The sequence below is a fragment of the Mya arenaria genome, chromosome 6, assembly GCF_026914265.1.
Source record: "Mya arenaria isolate MELC-2E11 chromosome 6, ASM2691426v1".
NCBI classification, from domain to species: domain Eukaryota; kingdom Metazoa; phylum Mollusca; class Bivalvia; order Myida; family Myidae; genus Mya; species Mya arenaria.
Genome location: NC_069127.1, coordinates 20,968,882 through 20,988,125, shown reverse-complemented (window position 1 = coordinate 20,988,125; position 19,244 = coordinate 20,968,882). Strand labels below are relative to the sequence as shown.

At 36.5% G+C, this 19,244-nt stretch overlaps 1 protein-coding gene across 1 annotated transcript; it reads right to left on the bottom strand.

Moving 5' to 3' along the window:
• Positions 1-16,106: 16,106 nt before the first annotated feature.
• LOC128239311 (uncharacterized) lies at positions 16,107-18,510 on the bottom strand. The gene is made up of 3 exons (XM_052955908.1): positions 18,376-18,510; positions 17,428-17,546; positions 16,107-16,619 (listed from the first exon to the last, which is right to left on the bottom strand). The coding sequence occupies exons 1-3, from the start codon at positions 18,438-18,440 to the stop codon at positions 16,120-16,122; spliced, it is 684 nt and encodes a 227-aa protein (XP_052811868.1). The 5' UTR covers positions 18,441-18,510; the 3' UTR covers positions 16,107-16,119.
• Positions 18,511-19,244: the final 734 nt, after the last annotated feature.

Sequence of the window (19,244 nt, the reverse complement as noted above, 5' to 3'; positions counted from 1 at the left end):
GAATCGAATAAATATGGTACACCACCTTAAAAAAACAAACGCTCCACAACTCATATGAGAAGGCCAGCCGAGTGATCTACTGGCATAGCCATGTTGGTGAGAAGAATAGGAATGACATTTTTGTTATATCTATTGTCGCATTTATATGACGAGAATTACCGTCTAACTATTGCATGTCATATGTTCATACAGTCGTCGAAACTATTTCAATAGTATTGTGTTTTACCTGAGTCCATTCCATACGTCTATGTATTATTCTCACGTTACTGTTCATTCATTTACTTATCCGTTCATTTAAATATCCATTCATTCATTTTTTGCAATATATATTTCCCGCAAGGGAGATTTGAAAACAGCATAATAAATATGAGCAAGATTAAGTATTTTGTTCATGCTTAAAGTTGTGGTTGTCATGGTAACATTTTGATTGCCATTTAAAACTTCAATCATAATTTTACAAGAATTTGTCACCAGTTCAATAATATGTTATTTTGTGTAAGATATATAACTACAAATTATATAAAGACATGTGTTGTTTCAATTCTTTATCTAAAAAATATGCCACTTTTTGACACTTTCATCAATAAATTGATTGACTCCTGTGCTTCTTTAAATTGTCATAACAACAAAAGTACTTAAGATTTTGACCTCAAATTTTCGCCAAATTGTTTCTAATGATGTACTCTATGAATAACTACCAAAAAGAGCAAATGTCATTTTTGCACCTTTGTATCCCTTTTTACAGGCATTGACACAGTTAAACTATTATTAAAACGTCCAGTTTTAAAGTTGTTTTTTGACCGTTTTTTACTGAATCACACAAATTATATATTTCTTAAATTTGTTTCAACACGCTATATTTTTTCAAATGAGTTTATACTAATACATATTAATAAATTTGCCATTAGTCTGGTATGATATTGTTATAAGTATGTGTAATTTAGTTTTCAGCACACACTATTGGTTTTCTATTTATATTTCCCACTTGCCAAAATAACGCGTCCTCAACATATCCTTGAGCAAATTTGGCCCCGTCTGTATCTTTGGCCGGGGTGGGTGGGTGGGGGGCTTATCCTGGGGATATGTTAGGTATATAAACACTGCATTTTTCCTTTTATAACGAACAAAAGCATACGATATGAGGCGCATCGCGCGATTTAGGGCCTTCGGATATAATTATTACAAATGAAATAATCATTAATAAAAAATGCCAAAAATACTTATTTTTTCCAAGTATATCAAATTCTTCAAAGCTTCTTTCTTTAAAAGGTTTATCATTGGTGCATCATTTTTTCGACGATTTATGACCACTGGTTAACTCATGTTTCCATAGCAACCATGGATTTGGTCCCGACATATTTTGACTGCATTAATAGTCTGTGTTTAAAACGGCCAAATGTATTAAAACATAAAAAAAATGATTCATCATTTTTATCTTATGTTTCTTAAAGGTTATGCGTTAACAAAATAATTTAAATCATAACCTAGTTGTAATATTGATATGTTAATTTTGCACGTCATTTGAATTATGTGTTTTCGTAACGACGTCATGCGCATGACGTCAAATTTAGTTTTCAAAATGCGCAATACATAGTCTCTCATGTAAACACGTAACTTACGCAATTCAAATGATATCATCATGTACATTTCAGAATTTCTTCCAGAAATATCATTTAGTTCAAATACCTTAAAACATTATAATATCAAATATATGACCGAAGGCCAAAAATCGCGCGATGCGGCTCATATGCCAATGATAACTGTAATAACTGTAGATAAAATTTGGACTTTGACGACAATAATTTTGGGTTGAAAAAGCATCTTGTGCATACTTATCGAATTTTGTGTACATCCACCCTCAAAGTTGTGTGAAAAACAGATTTTGAGGGCCCCCCCCCCCAAAAAAAAAATAAAAAAAATAAAAAAAATAAAATAAAATAAAAATAAAAATAAAATAAATAACACACACACACAAAAACAAAACAACAACAACAGACAAACAAACTTTCTCTTTAGAAAAGGTACACAAGTTATCTAAAAGAACATGCTTCTTTAAACTAATACAGTCGAAACCCATATAATTCAATACGCCTTGCGCTCATACTTGCATGTACATGTTACAACAGACTTCAGACTACATGTTACCAAATCCGTTTCTTCACCACACAGATGTTGCTGCTTGAGGTATTGGAACTGTGTTCAGTAGATGGAAGGCTGTGATCCAGTTTTTAGCTGTGCAGCTTGTAGATTTCCAGGGATGTGATTTGTCCGCGGATTCGCGGTATTCCGGGGATCTAATGCCCCAGGGACACCCCTCCCCCCCCCCCAAAAAAAAATAATAATATTTTTTTATCTGATTAAAAAAGTTACTAGAGTGCTTTTGGTTGTTAGAGTTGATATTCCTGTGTGCATTAAATTTCAAGTCAGAAAAACCCTCAAAAGAGCTTCTAAAAAGCCAGTTTTTTTCTTTCTAAGGCAGTGTGCTTTTGACCCCAAAAGTGCCATAAGAACCCATGGCCGAATGGTTTCAGCCCTTCAGCTGCCAGGTCAATCACATCCCTGATTTCCCACCTTAAATATTGGCTATTTAGATAACGAACAGTTTTCAATGTTCGGCTATTCTAATGAAGGCATGTACACTATAGAATGGAACCATTCGGAACTCCTCGGCCATTTTTTCAAAAACAACCTCGGATGTATGCCGGTACATCTGTTGAAGTAGTCCGTATTTTTTTGAATAAAAGCATTAATTAAATGTAGTGTTTAAGAGTTGTATTCATTGCTCTCAGTTTAAATTGATTGCCAGTGAAGTGTATTATTGCAAACATGATTACGATTCCCAAGAGTTAAGTCATACATTTTAACTACTAAATAAGATTACTACGCGATCTATTTGCAGCGGACTTAAACGTACCACTTTTTAAGTATGTAAACCGTCCATATACATCCGAGGTTGTTTTTGAAAATAATGGCCGAGGAGCTCCGAATGGAATGGAACATGTATGCGGTCCAACATAGAACTAGGTGTCCTCAATATCAAAGGTCATACATACTAGTCGTTGAGTGTAAAGCTGAAAAGATAACACTTCTCTAGTGTTGAATACCACAAGACATATATTCGAGTTACATGATCGGTCATGGAATTTAGTTTGTATCAGAGTTTGTTAATCTTTGTCATATGCTACCAGTTTTGTAAATGTAAGTGACTTTCATTCGCATTTTAATTGTTTATATTTGTGATATATATGTATATATATTAAAATCAACCAATGAAATATTGATTACTATCAAACAGTCTATATTGAACATACATGTATTTATTCAGTTTAATGATATATTGATTTCATAAATTCACTATGTACAAAAGATATTATATAAAATGTGTCTGAATATATCGGAGTCATACTTTTAAAACGCTTATACGTTATATAAGTTCCTCTCTGTGATGGTGTTTACTTGATCTGGATTGCTTAAGAAAGATAGGGTAGAATAGGGACTAGCGTTTATTTAGTTTTCACTAGAAATGAAGTCATACAGTATGTGAGAATGATGATTCAGAAATAGAATTAAATACTTCAAGATACTAGATAACACAAGGGTTGACTTTATAACATAATGAATTGAAAACAACATTAAAAATTCTCAGAATATGAAGAAGTGGTGTCACACAGATTGACCCCAACAGTTTGGCCAGTTGCAATGTCTTCCATCATAGATTAATTTCTGAAATGCACGTTAATAAGTAAACTTATGTCGTAAAAACATTGATTATCGTCGAAAAAGATACGACTTGTATTAAACAGAACTTTTGTTTAATATGTATATTTTACTTGTAACCAAAAACTTTCATTTTCTATTGGTGTGTTTTTATGTTCCTTAACCAGTAGTATATTCTCTAAAAATTACCGATTTCTTTCCATACATGTCAGCCGAAAAACTGCGCTGTTTCGAATGTCAAAACCTGCCATTTCCCCGAGACTGTGGGAGAGTATCAACGTGTAGCCCAAATGAGGTTTGGCCCTGAATTTTATATAATTTCCAATATTAAAACAAGTGATTATTTTACAGGTTTTGATATCAGGTAATTGTGTCATTAGGCACTTTTAACCTACCATTTGTCTCTTAATTCGTAAACAAATATGCTGATCAGAATGTAATGGGGGCATGTACGTTTGGATGATGACCGGGCAAGTGTTTTAACAGTATTATGACCTCTCGCGTAACATCGTATGCCAGCGCGAGTTCCATGAAGTAGGTTAATATAACTTCCTTCACAATTGCTGTACAGTTAATAAAGTTTTAACTATACATTTGATATGTTGCAACCGCCTTCGATAAATCGCTACTTTTATCGGTTATTGTAGCTGGAACGAAAAAATATGACAGACGTCTCAAAATTGACGTCAGTGGCATATTTTGAAGACTCGTAGATTCAAAACTGTTCCGAATATTAAAAAAGTAAAAACAGTCCCTAACTGGGCATAAGCTCATCTATTCGTATACCAATTTTCAGTCATTAACTCGAAAATTCGTTCATAGTCGCGTTCCACTTTAATCCACTTGCGTTTGTTTTGTCTAGAGCTATTTACGTGACTTGTATATCTTTACAATGGTGTTTTATAGCAGGCACCAATATCTCGAAGTCACTCATATCAGGAGAAGGCTAATCTGACTATTTTTGTATTGGTATTATATAAGTAATATTTACATTACAGGTTTTGGACTTTAAAAGGGAATCATCTTTATGAATTTAATATGACGATGAACTATGTTTTATTAAGCAAGTTGGCTTAATGAAATAAGCTATTTAAGCTTGTTGGGTTAAATAACTTTCGAAAAATTGGGGCCTGGATGTTTTGACGTTATGTCAATTTCCGAAGTAATGTGGTTAATATTGTTAAAACGTAAGCTTTTTGAAAACTTACTTGATTTGATTGCATTTTAAGGTGGTAAATATTTACTTAATTGTTTTAATATTTGTATTCCAGTATTGCTCGGTTGAGCAAGTGATCACACTAAATGGAGCCGTTGTTTACAACACGGGGTGTAAGTCAAAAGAGGTTGGTTCTTTAAAAGGGACACTTATATTCACTTAAAATGAAACACTTACTAGTATGTTCACTTTAAAATGTACACTTATATGCCCTAAAAAGGGACATGTGTAATCACCAAAAAAAGGGACACAACTATGCATGTTTACACGTTTATTAAACATTTAAATGTTTCATTCGTTAGATATTACATTTAGTATTTATAGATTTACCCGATGAACGCTTGAAATGGCGCCTTTCGCTGCATACTTTCCTTATCAAAACGTTCAGCTTATTTTTGCTAAACATTATTTATTTATTTTGAAATATGACTCTATTTTAATTTTCATATAAGGCATCTTTAAAGGTTTCGAACAAAAAAAAAACAGTTGAATACTTCATATTTCTTGAGGAAATCACTTAATCTGCGAACGCAAACATAATCATTTGCCGGTTTTATTTTAGGTATGCCAACACGTGCTTACTCATGGAGACCGTGTTCCGCAACTTACCCACCAACAACGGAGCACTGACGTCACAACTTGTCTGGAGTGTTGCACGACGTCATTTTGCAACAACGCAGGATGCGGCGGCGTAGGTCTGATTTTCAATTACTTAATGTTTTTACAATTACAAAATGTTTTTTGTTTACACAAACATCTCAAGAAGAAGCGTCGGTTGTAAGGTAGACATAACTTTCGAGAACCGGGATTCTGTGTATTTCTCTGTTGTATTTTTTTTTTTAATTTGATATGGTCAAATTTTTACATGTTCACTCGAAAACGCATTTTTTATGAAATGACGAAAAATAGTCCACAATTCGGCCAAGAAAGTGAAGGGTCGGAAGGAAAAAATATAGGGTTGGGAGGATAAATGGAACCAAACATTTTTATGTACGCTTATGAACAAAATTTACAGATATAATCATGTCGATGAGATAATCGTACACTTGCGACGAGGTTTATATACCAGAGCTGCAATGTCTGACCAATAGATCCTAAGATGCATTGTTAAACCAATGGGAATGGTCAACGCTTTGTCTTACTCAATATACACTCTGTACAGAATCATATGAACAATGTGAATGCCAAGTAAAATGATGGATGGCGTACTAAACTTGATCTAAGAATTATACTAAATAATTTATACTAAAGACGGAGATTTTTTTATATTGTCCACGTCATTTTCTGAAAAATTAAAAATGCACTCTTACTCCGAAATAAGATATAACACAATTAATAAAATTGTTTTAATATTCTAAAAAGATGAATAACAATTGTTCAAATGAAAACAATTGTTCATATGAAGGATACCGAGAATTTGAAAGAATGAGCATAAAACACGGAATTTTAACTTAGGAGACTATAGTAGATCGCAGTAAATCCTTTAGCATTCAGAAATCATTTAATATTTTTGCGCTTTCTGCTATTAAAGGGGCTGTATTCCGTACGATAAAATAGTGGGATTTTTTTGTCGAAAACTGACATAAACTTGGCATCGATGTGTACAATGCATTGAAACTTACTAACTGAAGTACCACATAGTTACAATGTATTTTAGTTTAGCCGTAATTTCGTAGTTTTCCATTAAAAAAAGATTACTGGGTATGTCTACCAAGAAGAATTCATTCCTAATGCGTGATTTGCTTGTCGGTGTTATCACGTGATATTAACGAGGTAGGTGTATAGCTTAATTATGCCACACCGTAGCTCAGTGGATACGACGCTGGACTGCAATTTTGGCGACATGGGTTCGAACCCGGTCTCCGAAACATTTTTTTTTTTTACATTTTTGTACTTTTTTTACAATAATGATATCAAAGCGTTACACATTCTAGTAGATAATTGTCCTTAGATTCGTTACAGAAAAAAATCACATTGACCGTAGCAATACCGATGTAGTACCGGCGTAGTGATACCGTTGTCCAACCGATATAACAAGAACCTATGTGCTACAGATTACCTCATGTCTGTAGCGTTAGTGTAATTCCGAGGCGCCGCCGTTGGTCTACCGATGCGCCACGGTTGACCGAAGCTATATATAGCGGAGTGATACCGGGGTACTACCGTTTAAGTTTTGTTGCTCACAACGAAAGTGAATCGCCAGATATTATGAGCATGTTAGAAAATTCATACCGTGGCCAGCCGTTGTTATTTGTTTCGTCGATGTTCTGACGATATACTTCAGTTCTTAACGATGTGATATCGTTGCGCTACCGTACTAGTACCTATCCCCGAATATCGCCAACTTTGTGCTTTGGCATCATTCGGAGCTCCTCGGCCATTTTTATCGAAAACAACCTCGGATGTATTTGGACAGTTAATATACTCAAAAAGAGGTACGTTTAAGTCCGCTGCAAGTAGATCGCGTAGTAATTTTATTTAGCAGTTAAACTTTATGACTGAATTCTTGGGAATGTTAATTAAGTTTGCAATAATACACTTCACTGGCAATCAATTTAAACTTAGATCAATAAATACAACTCTTAAACACGACCTTTAGTTAATGATATAATTCAAAACTTAAGAACTACTTCAACTTATGTACCGGCATACATCCGAGGTTGTTTTCGATAAAAATGGCCGAGGAGTTCCGAATGCTTTTGTATCGATGAGCCAAATCGGTTAGGTGCGACAACTGTCCAAACAACTGTATGTATATTAGTGCTAGAGTAAAAATTCAATAACCAATGCTTCACTATTTGTTTCCATCAGCTGTGCCCCATGACCAACGTGGACCCTACTGTTTCACGTGCAGCGAAATCAACCAGCCGGAACACTGTGAATTTGTATCCATTTGCCCTCAAGATGAGGTATAACAATTCTTAACTTTGCCGCAGAGTGTTATTAGTAATAATCAAATATCGTAGCCTAATAGTTACATAGCAACAATTAAATAATATAAGTTTGTAATAAAATTATAAAAAAACATATATATATATCTTAATTCTTAACTGGTATTGAAGCAATATGGATAGCGACAGAGTATCCGGATTTTGGAACATTATTTTACCAACTCCAGATAAGCAGATCCAAATATTTGGCCATGATGGAAATCCTTATCTTGCTCATAGGCAAATATAAAAAAGTAGCAAGCATCCGTGTGTAAAATATAGATTAAAAAAAAATACATTTTTTACAATATTTTGTTTAATTGAGGTGTGAGAAAAAGCATCTACCATGGTCGCTCGTGTTCCCAACCGTCACATAGAGTGTTCTGCGGAAACTCTTTAGACATTGTTTCCGAAAAACAGTCTAGGCTCGGGCTGAGAAGAACCTTTCATACAATCTCGGCCATGGAAGATACTTCTAATCTCTTTTAGTTATTTGAGCATGTTTTCCAAGTCATTGACAAACTCTAAAACCTGTTAATTTTCAGATGTGTATGCTGTTTATTCCACACGTGTATATAAATCATCCTGACCCTATATACAGAGGACAATGCAAGTCCGAGAATGTAAGCCTAATTTATTTTTACATACACTTATTTTTTGGAAATATGAGTCCTTCACCAAGTGCAATGTTTAATACTGATCTTAATTGGAACTAAGAACGATGTAGCTAATCGGACTGCTCAATAAAAATAACGGACCTATACGGTAAATGAAGTCAATGATGTATGACCATCAGATTGACATAATGTGCATAATGAATAGCAACCCAGATTTGTTCAAATCATATCCACACGGGCCTGGTCGTAAAGTACGTACAAAAAGATACCTCATTTATTTTATTTAAGTTCATACGTATTTCAATCAAGCTAAATTGTGTCGAAAGTAGATAACTTACATACTCACTATGACTTCCCTTTCCTGGTTAGAAAAACAGCACTGCCTGGTGCTCTTTGAGAGGAGCTATGTGAATAAAGCTTGGAAGGAATTGAATTTATAATCTCTTAAATAGTTAAGTATTAACCACCTGTCCACCCTTTATACATGAATCTGAAATATATCTGCAGATATGCAAGCGTTCAACCAGCACTGATCAACCTGGAGATTGTCCGGCCTACTGTTGCCGTGGTGACTTCTGCAATTCGCAGTGTAACCCAACCACAGCTGAGAACATAACTACGCCCCAACCGCACTTAGCAAGCACTACACATGTGGTTTCCAAATTATAGTATCGATTTCATTACTAATGTTGAGTGTTATTAACTGTGTTATTAAAGTGCTTTGTTTTCCACAGTATATACATATTATGAATATGCATACATAAAATTTTCTACTTTACGTTTTTTTCCCTAATTTCTTGCTTTATTTGAGAGGGGTTTAGTTATATAAGACAATGGCCATCTCCTCAATTATGTGCGAAAAATTCCAAAATAATTCACACTAAATCCGACAACGCGTTTAAATTTCGCTATTTCCAAACGAATATTTATCCGTTACAAGAGTACATTTTGAAACATTTTGGACTTTCCTTCCCTAACACGTTGCTTAGAAAATTCATTTATCATTTACATATTCAAAATATACATAATATGTGTAAGGGTCTGGCGTCAAAAGTCACAAAATCTTGTATATTCAGATTATTCGCATATACAGCAAAGCCAAAGTTCAAGGTTTTATCCTGGTTGTGGTTATTTGGATATAATATGGTTATTAATACTGCGTTGTGATCCGGGAGGTTGCATTCGACTCGAGTGGATTTTTGCAGGTTCGGATTTCACGAGGCGCGAGCCGAGTGAAAATAAAATCTGCAAAAACCCACGAGAGTCGAATACGACATCCCGGATGAAATTGCAGTACTAATAACCCTTTTATTATATTCATTACTGGTCAGATCACTCTATAGCTACATGTTTTCATAATAAATGTCATTTTAACGACGCACTATTTTGTTTTATGACGTCTTTTTAACATCGCGCATCGATACTTGTTATGACGTGTCATCACAAGAGTGTAATACGGCCGTATTGCACTGGAGTGGAATACGGACTACCGTATTTTGCGATAGGTATTGCGTGTGGATTTATGATGGGTATTTATTAAATATTTTTATTGATATTTTTATGATTAGCTAAATATTAAAACCGACACGCCAAATCTGAAACGTGCTAGTTATTTGCGTAACGTGTGCATAATGTATGCAATGTTTGACCAGCGGTAATGCGTTGTAAGCAACACAATGAATCTAGTCAATCGAGCCCTATTTGCTAGTTGGCCAAAAGATTGCCTGAAAGTCAACTGATCTAGCGTAGAAACCGTGAATATTCACACGCGTTCTGTTTTAACTAAACGGACAGAGAGTTACAAACTTAGGTTTTGTTAATAACTGTATTTTTGTAAGGCTAAGGGTCTGAACGTACACAGTAAGAATAATTATACTGACGTTGACGAACGTTGACTCAAGACAAAGCTCCACATAATTCCTAATAGTCACATCATTGTGTTTTTGCTGTTATCAAATCTCTTAAGTGACCTAAATGTCGCCATTTGTTCGAGTTGCGTGTACTTAAAATTGGATTTGGTTTGAACATTAACAAAGGGAAGGACTGTTTAAAGATAAAATATGCTAACGGCCGCCTTAGTAACCCACTCCTTAACTTAATATAAGTGAGAACAGTTCCAAAATATAAGCCATTGACTTCTCCTCTACTCCTAAATGTAATGTGTGTGCAAAATATTCCAAAGTACTAGACAATAGTCTCCTCTCTCACTCCTTAATGTAATGTTTGTGCGCAAAGTTCCGAAATATAAGCCATTGGCCTCTTCCCTCATTCATAAATGTAATGTTTGTGCAAAAAGTTCAAATATTAGACATTGGCTTTCTCCCTCACTCTGCAATGTGATGTTTGTGCAAAAAGTTCCAAAATATAAGCCATTGGCCTCCCCTCTTCTCCTAAATGTTATGTCTGTGCAAAAAGTTCCAAAATATAAGCCATTGGCCTCCTCCTCTTCTCCTAAATGTAATGTTTGTGCAAAAAGTTCCAAAATATAAGCCATTGGCCTCCTCCTCTACTCCTTAATGTAATGTTTGTGCAAAAAGTTCCAAAATATGAGCCATTGGCCTCCCCTCTACTCCTTAATGTAATGTTTGTGCAAAAAGTTCCAAAATATAAGCCATTGGCCTCCCCTCTTCTCCTAAATGTTATGTCTGTGCAAAAAGTTCCAAAATATAAGCCATTGGCCTCCTCCTCTTCTCCTAAATGTAATGTTTGTGCAAAAAGTTCCAAAATATGAGCCATTGGCCTCCCCTCTACTCCTTAATGTAATGTTTGTGCAAAAAGTTCCAAATTATAAGCCATTGGCCTCCCCTCTTCTCCTAAATGTTATGTCTGTGCAAAAAGTTCCAAAATATAAGCCATTGGCCTCCTCCTCTACTCCTTAATGTAATGTTTGTGCAAAAAGTTCCAAAATATGAGCCATTGGCCTCCCCTCTACTCCTTAATGTAATGTTTGTGCAAAAAGTTCCAAATTATAAGCCATTGGCCTCCCCTCTTCTCCTAAATGTTATGTCTGTGCAAAAAGTTCCAAAATATAAGCCATTGGCCTCCCCTCTACTCTTAAATGTTATGTCTGTGCAAAAAGTTCCAAAATATAAGCCATTGGCCTCCTCCTCTTCTCCTAAATGTTATGTCTGTGCAAAAAGTTCCAAAATATAAGCCATTGGCCTCCTCCTCTTCTCCTAAATGTTATGTCTGTGCAAAAAGTTCCAAAATATAAGCCATTGGCCTCCTCCTCTTCTCCTAAATGTAATGTTTGTGCAAAAAGTTCCAAATTATAAGCCATTGGCCTCCTCCTCTACTCCTCAATGTAATGTTTGTGCAAAAAGTTCCAAAATATAAGCCATTGGCCTCCCCTCTACTCCTAAATGTTATGTTTGTGCAAAAAGTTCCAAAATATAAGCCATTGGCCTCCTCCTCTACTCCTTAATGTAATGTTTGTGCAAAAAGTTCCAATGGCTCCAAAATATAAGCCATTGGCCTCCTCCTCTACTCCTTAATGTAATGTTTGTGCAAAAAGTTACCAAATATAAGCCATTGGCCTCCCCCCTCATTCCTAAATGTATTTTTTGTGCAAAATGTTCCAAAATATAAGCCATAGGCCTGTGTGTGCAAAGAGTTCCAAAATATTAGACAATGGCCTCACTCTCACTCCTAAATGTAATATTTGTGCAAAATGTTCCAAAATATAAGCCACTGGCCTCCCCTCTACTCCTAAATGTAATGTTTGTGCAAAAAGTTCCAAAATATAAGCCATTGGCCTCCTCCTCCCTCCTAAATGTAATGTTTGTGCAAAAAGTTCCAAAATATAAGCCATTGGCCTCCTCCTCCCTCCTAAATGTAATGTTTGTGCAAAAAGTTCCAAAATATAAGCCATTGGCCTCCTCCTCCCTCCTAAATGTAATGTTTGTGCAAAATGTTCCAAAATACTAGACAAAAGTCTCCTCCCTCACTCCTTAATGTAATGTGTGTGCAAAATGTTCCAAAATATAAGGCATTGGCCTCCTCCCTCATTCTTAAATGTAATGTTTGTGCAAAAAGTTCAAATATAAGCCATTGGCTTTCTCCCTCACTCCTCAATGTAATGTTTGTGCAAAAAGTTCCAAAATATAAGCCATTGGCCTCCCCTCTACTCTTAAATGTAATGTTTGTGCAAAAAATTCCAAAATATAAGCCATTGGCCTCCCCCCTCCTAAATGTAATGTTTGTGCAAAAAGTTCCAAAATATAAGCTCCCCTCTACTCCTTAATGTAATGTTTGTGCAAAAGGTTCCAAAATATAATCTATTGGCCTCCCCCTCCCTCCTAAATGTAATGTTTGTGCAAAAAGTTCCAAAATATAAGCCATTGGCCTCCCCTCTACTCCTAAATGTAATGTGTGTGCAAAAGGTTCCAAAAAATAAGCCATTTCCCCCCCCCCCCTCGCTTCTAAATGTAATGTTTGTGCAAAAAGTTCCAAAATATAAGGCATTGGCCTTCCCTCTACTCCTAAATGTAATGTGTGTGCAAAATGTTCCAAAATATAAGCCATTGGCCTCCCCTCTACTCCTAAATGTAATGTGTGTGCAAAATGTTCCAAAGTACTAGACAAAAGTCTCCTCCCTCCCTCCTTAATGTAATGTTTATGCAAAAAGTTCCAAAATATAAGGCATTGGCCTCCTCCCTCATTCTTGAATGTAATGTTTGTGCAAAAAGTTCAAATATAAGCCATTGGCTTTCTCCCACACTCCTCAATGTAATGTTTGTGCAAAAAGTTCCAAAATATAAGGCATTGGCCTCCTCCCTCCCTCCTAAATGTAATGTTTGTGCAAAATGTTCCAAAATACTAGACAAAAGTCTCCTCCCTCACTCCTTAATGTAATGTGTGTGCAAAATGTTCCAAAATATAAGGCATTGGCCTCCTCCCTCATTCTTAAATGTAATGTTTGTGCAAAAAGTTCAAATATAAGCCATTGGCTTTCTCCCTCACTCCTCAATGTAATGTTTGTGCAAAAAGTTCCAAAATATAAGCCATTGGCCTCCCCTCTACTCTTAAATGTAATGTTTGTGCAAAAAATTCCAAAATATAAGCCATTGGCCTCCCCCCTCCTAAATGTAATGTTTGTGCAAAAAGTTCCAAAATATAAGCTCCCCTCTACTCCTTAATGTAATGTTTGTGCAAAAGGTTCCAAAATATAATCTATTGGCCTCCCCCTCCCTCCTAAATGTAATGTTTGTGCAAAAAGTTCCAAAATATAAGCCATTGGCCTCCCCTCTACTCTTAAATGTTATGTTTGTGCAAAAGGTTCCAAAAAATAAGCCATTTCCCCCCCCCCCCCCTCGCTTCTAAATGTAATGTTTGTGCAAAAAGTTCCAAAATATAAGGCATTGGCCTTCCCTCTACTCCTAAATGTAATGTGTGTGCAAAATGTTCCAAAATATAAGCCATTGGCCTCCCCTCTACTCCTAAATGTAATGTGTGTGCAAAATGTTCCAAAGTACTAGACAAAAGTCTCCTCCCTCCCTCCTTAATGTAATGTTTATGCAAAAAGTTCCAAAATATAAGGCATTGGCCTCCTCCCTCATTCTTGAATGTAATGTTTGTGCAAAAAGTTCAAATATAAGCCATTGGCTTTCTCCCACACTCCTCAATGTAATGTTTGTGCAAAAAGTTCCAAAATATAAGCCATTGGCCTCCCCTCTACTCTTAAATGTAATGTTTGTGCAAAAAGTTCAAATATAAGCCATTGGCTTTCTCCCTCACTCCTCAATGTAATGTTTGTGCAAAAAGTTCCAAAATATAAGGCATTGGCCTCCCCTCTACTCTTAAATGTAATGTTTGTGCAAAAAATTCCAAAATATAAGCCATTGGCCTCCCCCCTCCTAAATGTAATGTTTGTGCAAAAAGTTCCAAAATATAAGGCATTGGCCTCCCCTCTACTCCTAAATGTAATGTTTGTGCAAAAAGTTCCAAAATATAAGCCATTGGCCTCCCCTCTACTCTTAAATGTAATGTTTGTGCAAAAAGTTCAAATATAAGCCATTGGCTTTCTCCCTCACTCCTCAATGTAATGTTTGTGCAAAAAGTTCCAAAATATAAGCCATTGGCCTCCCCTCTACTCTTAAATGTAATGTTTGTGCAAAAAATTCCAAAATATAAGCCATTGGCCTCCCCCCTCCTAAATGTAATGTTTGTGCAAAAAGTTCCAAAATATAAGCTCTCCTCTTCTCCTAAATGTAATGTTTGTGCAAAAAGTTCCAAAATATAAGCCATTGGCCTCCCCTCTACTCTTAAATGTAATGTTTGTGCAAAAAAATTCCAAAATATAAGCCATTGGCCTCCCCCCTCCTAAATGTAATGTTTGTGCAAAAAGTTCCAAAATATAAGCTCTCCTCTTCTCCTAAATGTGATGTTTGTGCAAAAAGTTCCAAATTATAAGCCATTGGCCTCCTCCTCTACTCCTTAATGTTATGTTTGTGCAAAACGTTCCAAAATATAAGCCATTGGCCTCCCCCCTCCTAAATGTAATGTGTGTGCAAAAAGTTCCAAAATATAAGCTCTCCTCTTCTCCTAAATGTAATGTTTGTGCAAAAAGTTCCAAAATATAAGCCATTGGCCTCCCCTCTACTCTTAAATGTAATGTTTGTGCAAAAAATTCCATAATATAAGCCATTGGCCTCCTCCTCTTCTCCTAAATGTAATGTTTGTGCAAAAAATTCCAAAATATAAGCCATTGGCCTCCCCTCTACTCTTAAATGTAATGTTTGTGCAAAAAATTCCAAAATATAAGCCATTGGCCTCCCCTCTCCTCTTAAATGTAATGTTTGTGCAAAAGGTTCCAAAAAATAAGCCATTTCCCCCCCCCCTCGCTTCTAAATGTAATGTTTGTGCAAAAAGTTCCAAAATATAAGCCATTGGCCTCCTCACTCATTCCTAAATGTTATGTTTCTGCTTAAAAATCAAATATAAGCCATTGGCTTTCTCCCTCACTCTTAAATGTAATGTTTGTGCAAAAAGTTCCAAAATATTAGCCATTTGCCTCCTCCTGTGCTCCTAAATTTAATGTGTGTTCAGAAAGTTCCAAAATATAAGCCATTGGCCTCCTCCTCCCTCCTAAATGTAATGTTTGTGCTAAACGTTCCAAAATATAAGCCATTGGCCTCCCCCTCGCTCCTAAATGTAATGTTTGTGCAAAAAGTTCCAAAATATAAGGCATTTGCCTTTTCCCTCACTCCTAAATGTTATGTTTGTGCATAAAATTACCAAATATAAGCCATTGGCTTTCTCCCTCACTCTTAAATGTAATGTGTGTGCAAAAAGTTAAAAAAAATATTAACCATTGGCCTGCTCCTCTACTCCTATATGTAATGTCTGTGCAAAATATAAGACAATGGTCTCCTCTGCATCTTACATGGTGTAAGAAATAGTTATACTAGATATAGTGGCCATTCTATGGAAAATTCTTCTACTACGTAAAGAATGCAACTGAAAGTGAGATGTCGATTATATTATTGGTCGAAGTCAGACAAATATATGAGTAGGTTCGACGAATAGATGAAATCAAAGAATAGATCGCTGTTTATATAATATACATGAACGTGTAAGAACAGCGGTGTAAGGTTGGCCGCTATCTGAAAATGAATAATTCAAACGCTTGCGATAACATTTATTGACCGCTGTATATAAAGATGGCGAGATAATCGGCCCTCCCAAACTGACGCCTGTTCCAGAAGTCGGCGCTATTCATGTCCGAGTAGAGGAACTGCGGGTAGCGGGGTTGGTGGTCCCAGTTGCAACCACCGTCATGTTCTACCACGACCAAGTTCCCAAGGTCGGCGTCACAGCCCCCGTACTCTTGGTTAATGAAGAAGGTCCGCTCAAGGTCAAGGCCGTTGTCGTGACCTTGAATCGAGAAGAAATTGTACGTGTTTGTTGCCGTGACGTCAGACCAGCTGGAATCTTCAACCCGAACTCTGTCAAACCATGACGTCAGATCGGAGCCTATGGCGTTGAAAACGATGTATGCTACTTCCTTTGACTGCTTGTACAGCGCGATCTTGACCAATCTGACGTTCAACGTCTGCCAGTTATTGACGGCTTGGTCCCTGAAATGCTGGTCGTACGAGCGCTTCATCGATACGGGTTTTACGGTCGTTGTTTTAAGACCTGAAAATACGAGCGAAAAACAAACATGTTACTCTTATTGTGGCCTCCTTCTTATTTGCACCATAACAGCGGGCCTAAAAACTCCTTTCAGATTTAACATACATGTATTTTGATTTGTAAAATATTACCTCAAATCCGTTGTTAACGTATCTATGAAATCTTTCTATGATTTAGTGTTAATCATGAATCATTCAAGTGTTTTCTCTCCATATTTAACGGTCCGGTCTTTCTTTCAAAGTTTTAAAGACTACCAACTTGTAAAACTGTTGAGTGCAGCAGTATGCTTTAAACGACTTTCAAAAATATGGAGAACAGAAATATTGACCAGCACTGACCATATAGCTCTCAGTGAAATGATAGCAAAGATACGCAACACATACCAGTATTTAATACATGTTTGCAATTTCCAATGGACAAGGGTATATGAATTTATTTTAGGTTGTAAGAAAAATAAATACTTATCAATAACACATTTCTTTTAACTCTCTTTAAACTATGTTGTAAATGAACAGTTGTGTTGTCCGCGCATAGTTATACCGATATAAATTATGTCTTTATAAAGAAATGTTAGCTATAACAAAAAACACAAACTTATTCGCTGCCTATTTATTTAGACTGGTCGCTGGTCTGACGCCGCTGTTAAGGGAAAGCGCTTTGCTTAAAAAAACACTACATATTCACGCGCATACCTGTAGTAAGTTTTAACGACATGTTTCTTACAAAATCGGGCTCTCTTGATTTGATCTTAATATATTGCATCAAATTTCATCTTGTTTATTAAACTGTAATGCTGGTATTGCCCCTTTACCGTTCGTCCACGCCTGGTGTACGTCCGCACCGTTACCGGAAGTGGCACGAAATATCATTCGCCATCCACTCTCCTCCAGCTCCCCTACCATAAGCGGCTCAAAGAACGCCGCCGATGGCCTGTGGAAAATAAGAGGAAAAGTCTCGTGTGCATGCATTTACCAGACAGAGTACTCATACTTATCACAGTGTGTGTATACCACGTGATAAAATGCGTCATAAATGCTACGTCGGAACGCAATATTTCGCTTCGAATGAAGACTTTAAACAAAGATAACTTTACTATTTCTTCACTATTTTAAATGAAAAATAGCGCAGTCTACGTCGCTTACAGAGCCCCGCATTCGGTCGTTTACCAGAGTTTGATTGAGGGTTTCATCAAACACTTTGACAAACTTTTTCGCATAACCGCTACTTGATGAAGCACTGTTAAAACAGGTTTATGGAAACAGGTTTGTCGAAGTGTTTGAAGAAACTAATTGCCTAATCAAACTCCGATGTAAGGAAGACGCGGCTCTTCAAGCAGCATAGACTGCCCTTTGTTTCGTTTAGAATCGTGTAGAAAAAGAAAAGTTATCTTTGTTTTAAGTCTTCTTTTAAGCAAAATGTTGCATTCCGACGTAGCATATATGACGTAATTGATCACGTGGTATACACACACTGTACCGTGTCCATTTAAATCATAATATTTTGACAATTTTAGCGTTTATATGTGTCTTTTTTTGGTGTATGTCTGACCTTTAATCAGGATCTTGGTTAACATCTATGCTACTGGCCTTGTCTGTGTAGTTGCCATGGTTCCAATACAGTTGGCTGCCAGATGACAAATTTAACTAGCTCAATATAACGGTTGCCAGACATGAGAGTTTTTATCAGTATTATAGATAATACATATAACTTATTCTCATCTTTGATCATCTTATTTACATCATTATTCTTCGCATCTTACCCGTTACCATCCAAGACAAATCCAGCTATTCCTTGAAGAAGTGGAAACAGAAAAAACAACAGCATGTTTGTACGTCCGATATTCCAATGCCTTCGTTTTGTTATGATAGATAAACTAGGCGACTGTCCTGTGCTGATAGTGGCGCGGATGTGCCCTATTTAAAGGTATTCACTCAGACTTTATTGCTTCAGATAAGGCCCAGATGTCCGTAAATTCGCATTGCCATATCACTGAACTCGCAATGGGTTTTTTAAAAAGTCTTTGCGGGTTAAAACGCATTGAATGTATTTATATCGCATTCACATTTTAATCCACCATATTGTGAATCGGGAACAAGGTTAAAACTCGATTAAATTTGGTAGAATAGAGAGTTGCCTTTTCCGTCACTTAGAACATAAGTATTTTCATTTCGTCCGGAAAACATATAACACTGCAACAGAAAATCATATCAAACATTTTCTATAGAAAAATAAGTTTTAAAAGGACAGCGGAACCCTAGACGGACTTAGGAGCCCTAACAGCGGAACCCTAGACGGACTTAGGAGCCCTAACAGCGGAACCCTAGACGGACTTAGGAGCCCTAACAGCGGAACCCTAGACGGACTTAGGAGCCCTAACAGCGGAACCCTAGACGGACTTACGAGCCCTAACAGCGGAACCCTAGACGGACTTACGAGCCCTAACAGCGGAACCCTAGACGGAATTACGAGCCCTAACAGCGGAACCTTAGACGGACTTAGGAGCCCTAACAGCGGAACCCTAGACGGACTTAGGAGCCCTAACAGCGGAACCCTAGACGGACTTAGGAGCCCTAACAGCGGAACCCTAGACGGTTTTAAAGTACTCCATATTACAAGGATAAAAAGTTT

Coding starts and splice junctions, on each gene's coding strand:
- LOC128239311 (XM_052955908.1), bottom strand. CDS start 18,440: ATGCTGTTGTTTTTTCTGTTTCCACTTCTTCAAGGAATAGCTGGATTT. Junction 17,547..18,375: donor TTTGTCTTGGATGGTAACGG/GTAAGATGCGAA, acceptor TATTTTCCACAG/GCCATCGGCGGCGTTCTTTG. Junction 16,620..17,427: donor ACACCAGGCGTGGACGAACG/GTAAAGGGGCAA, acceptor TCGTATTTTCAG/GTCTTAAAACAACGACCGTA.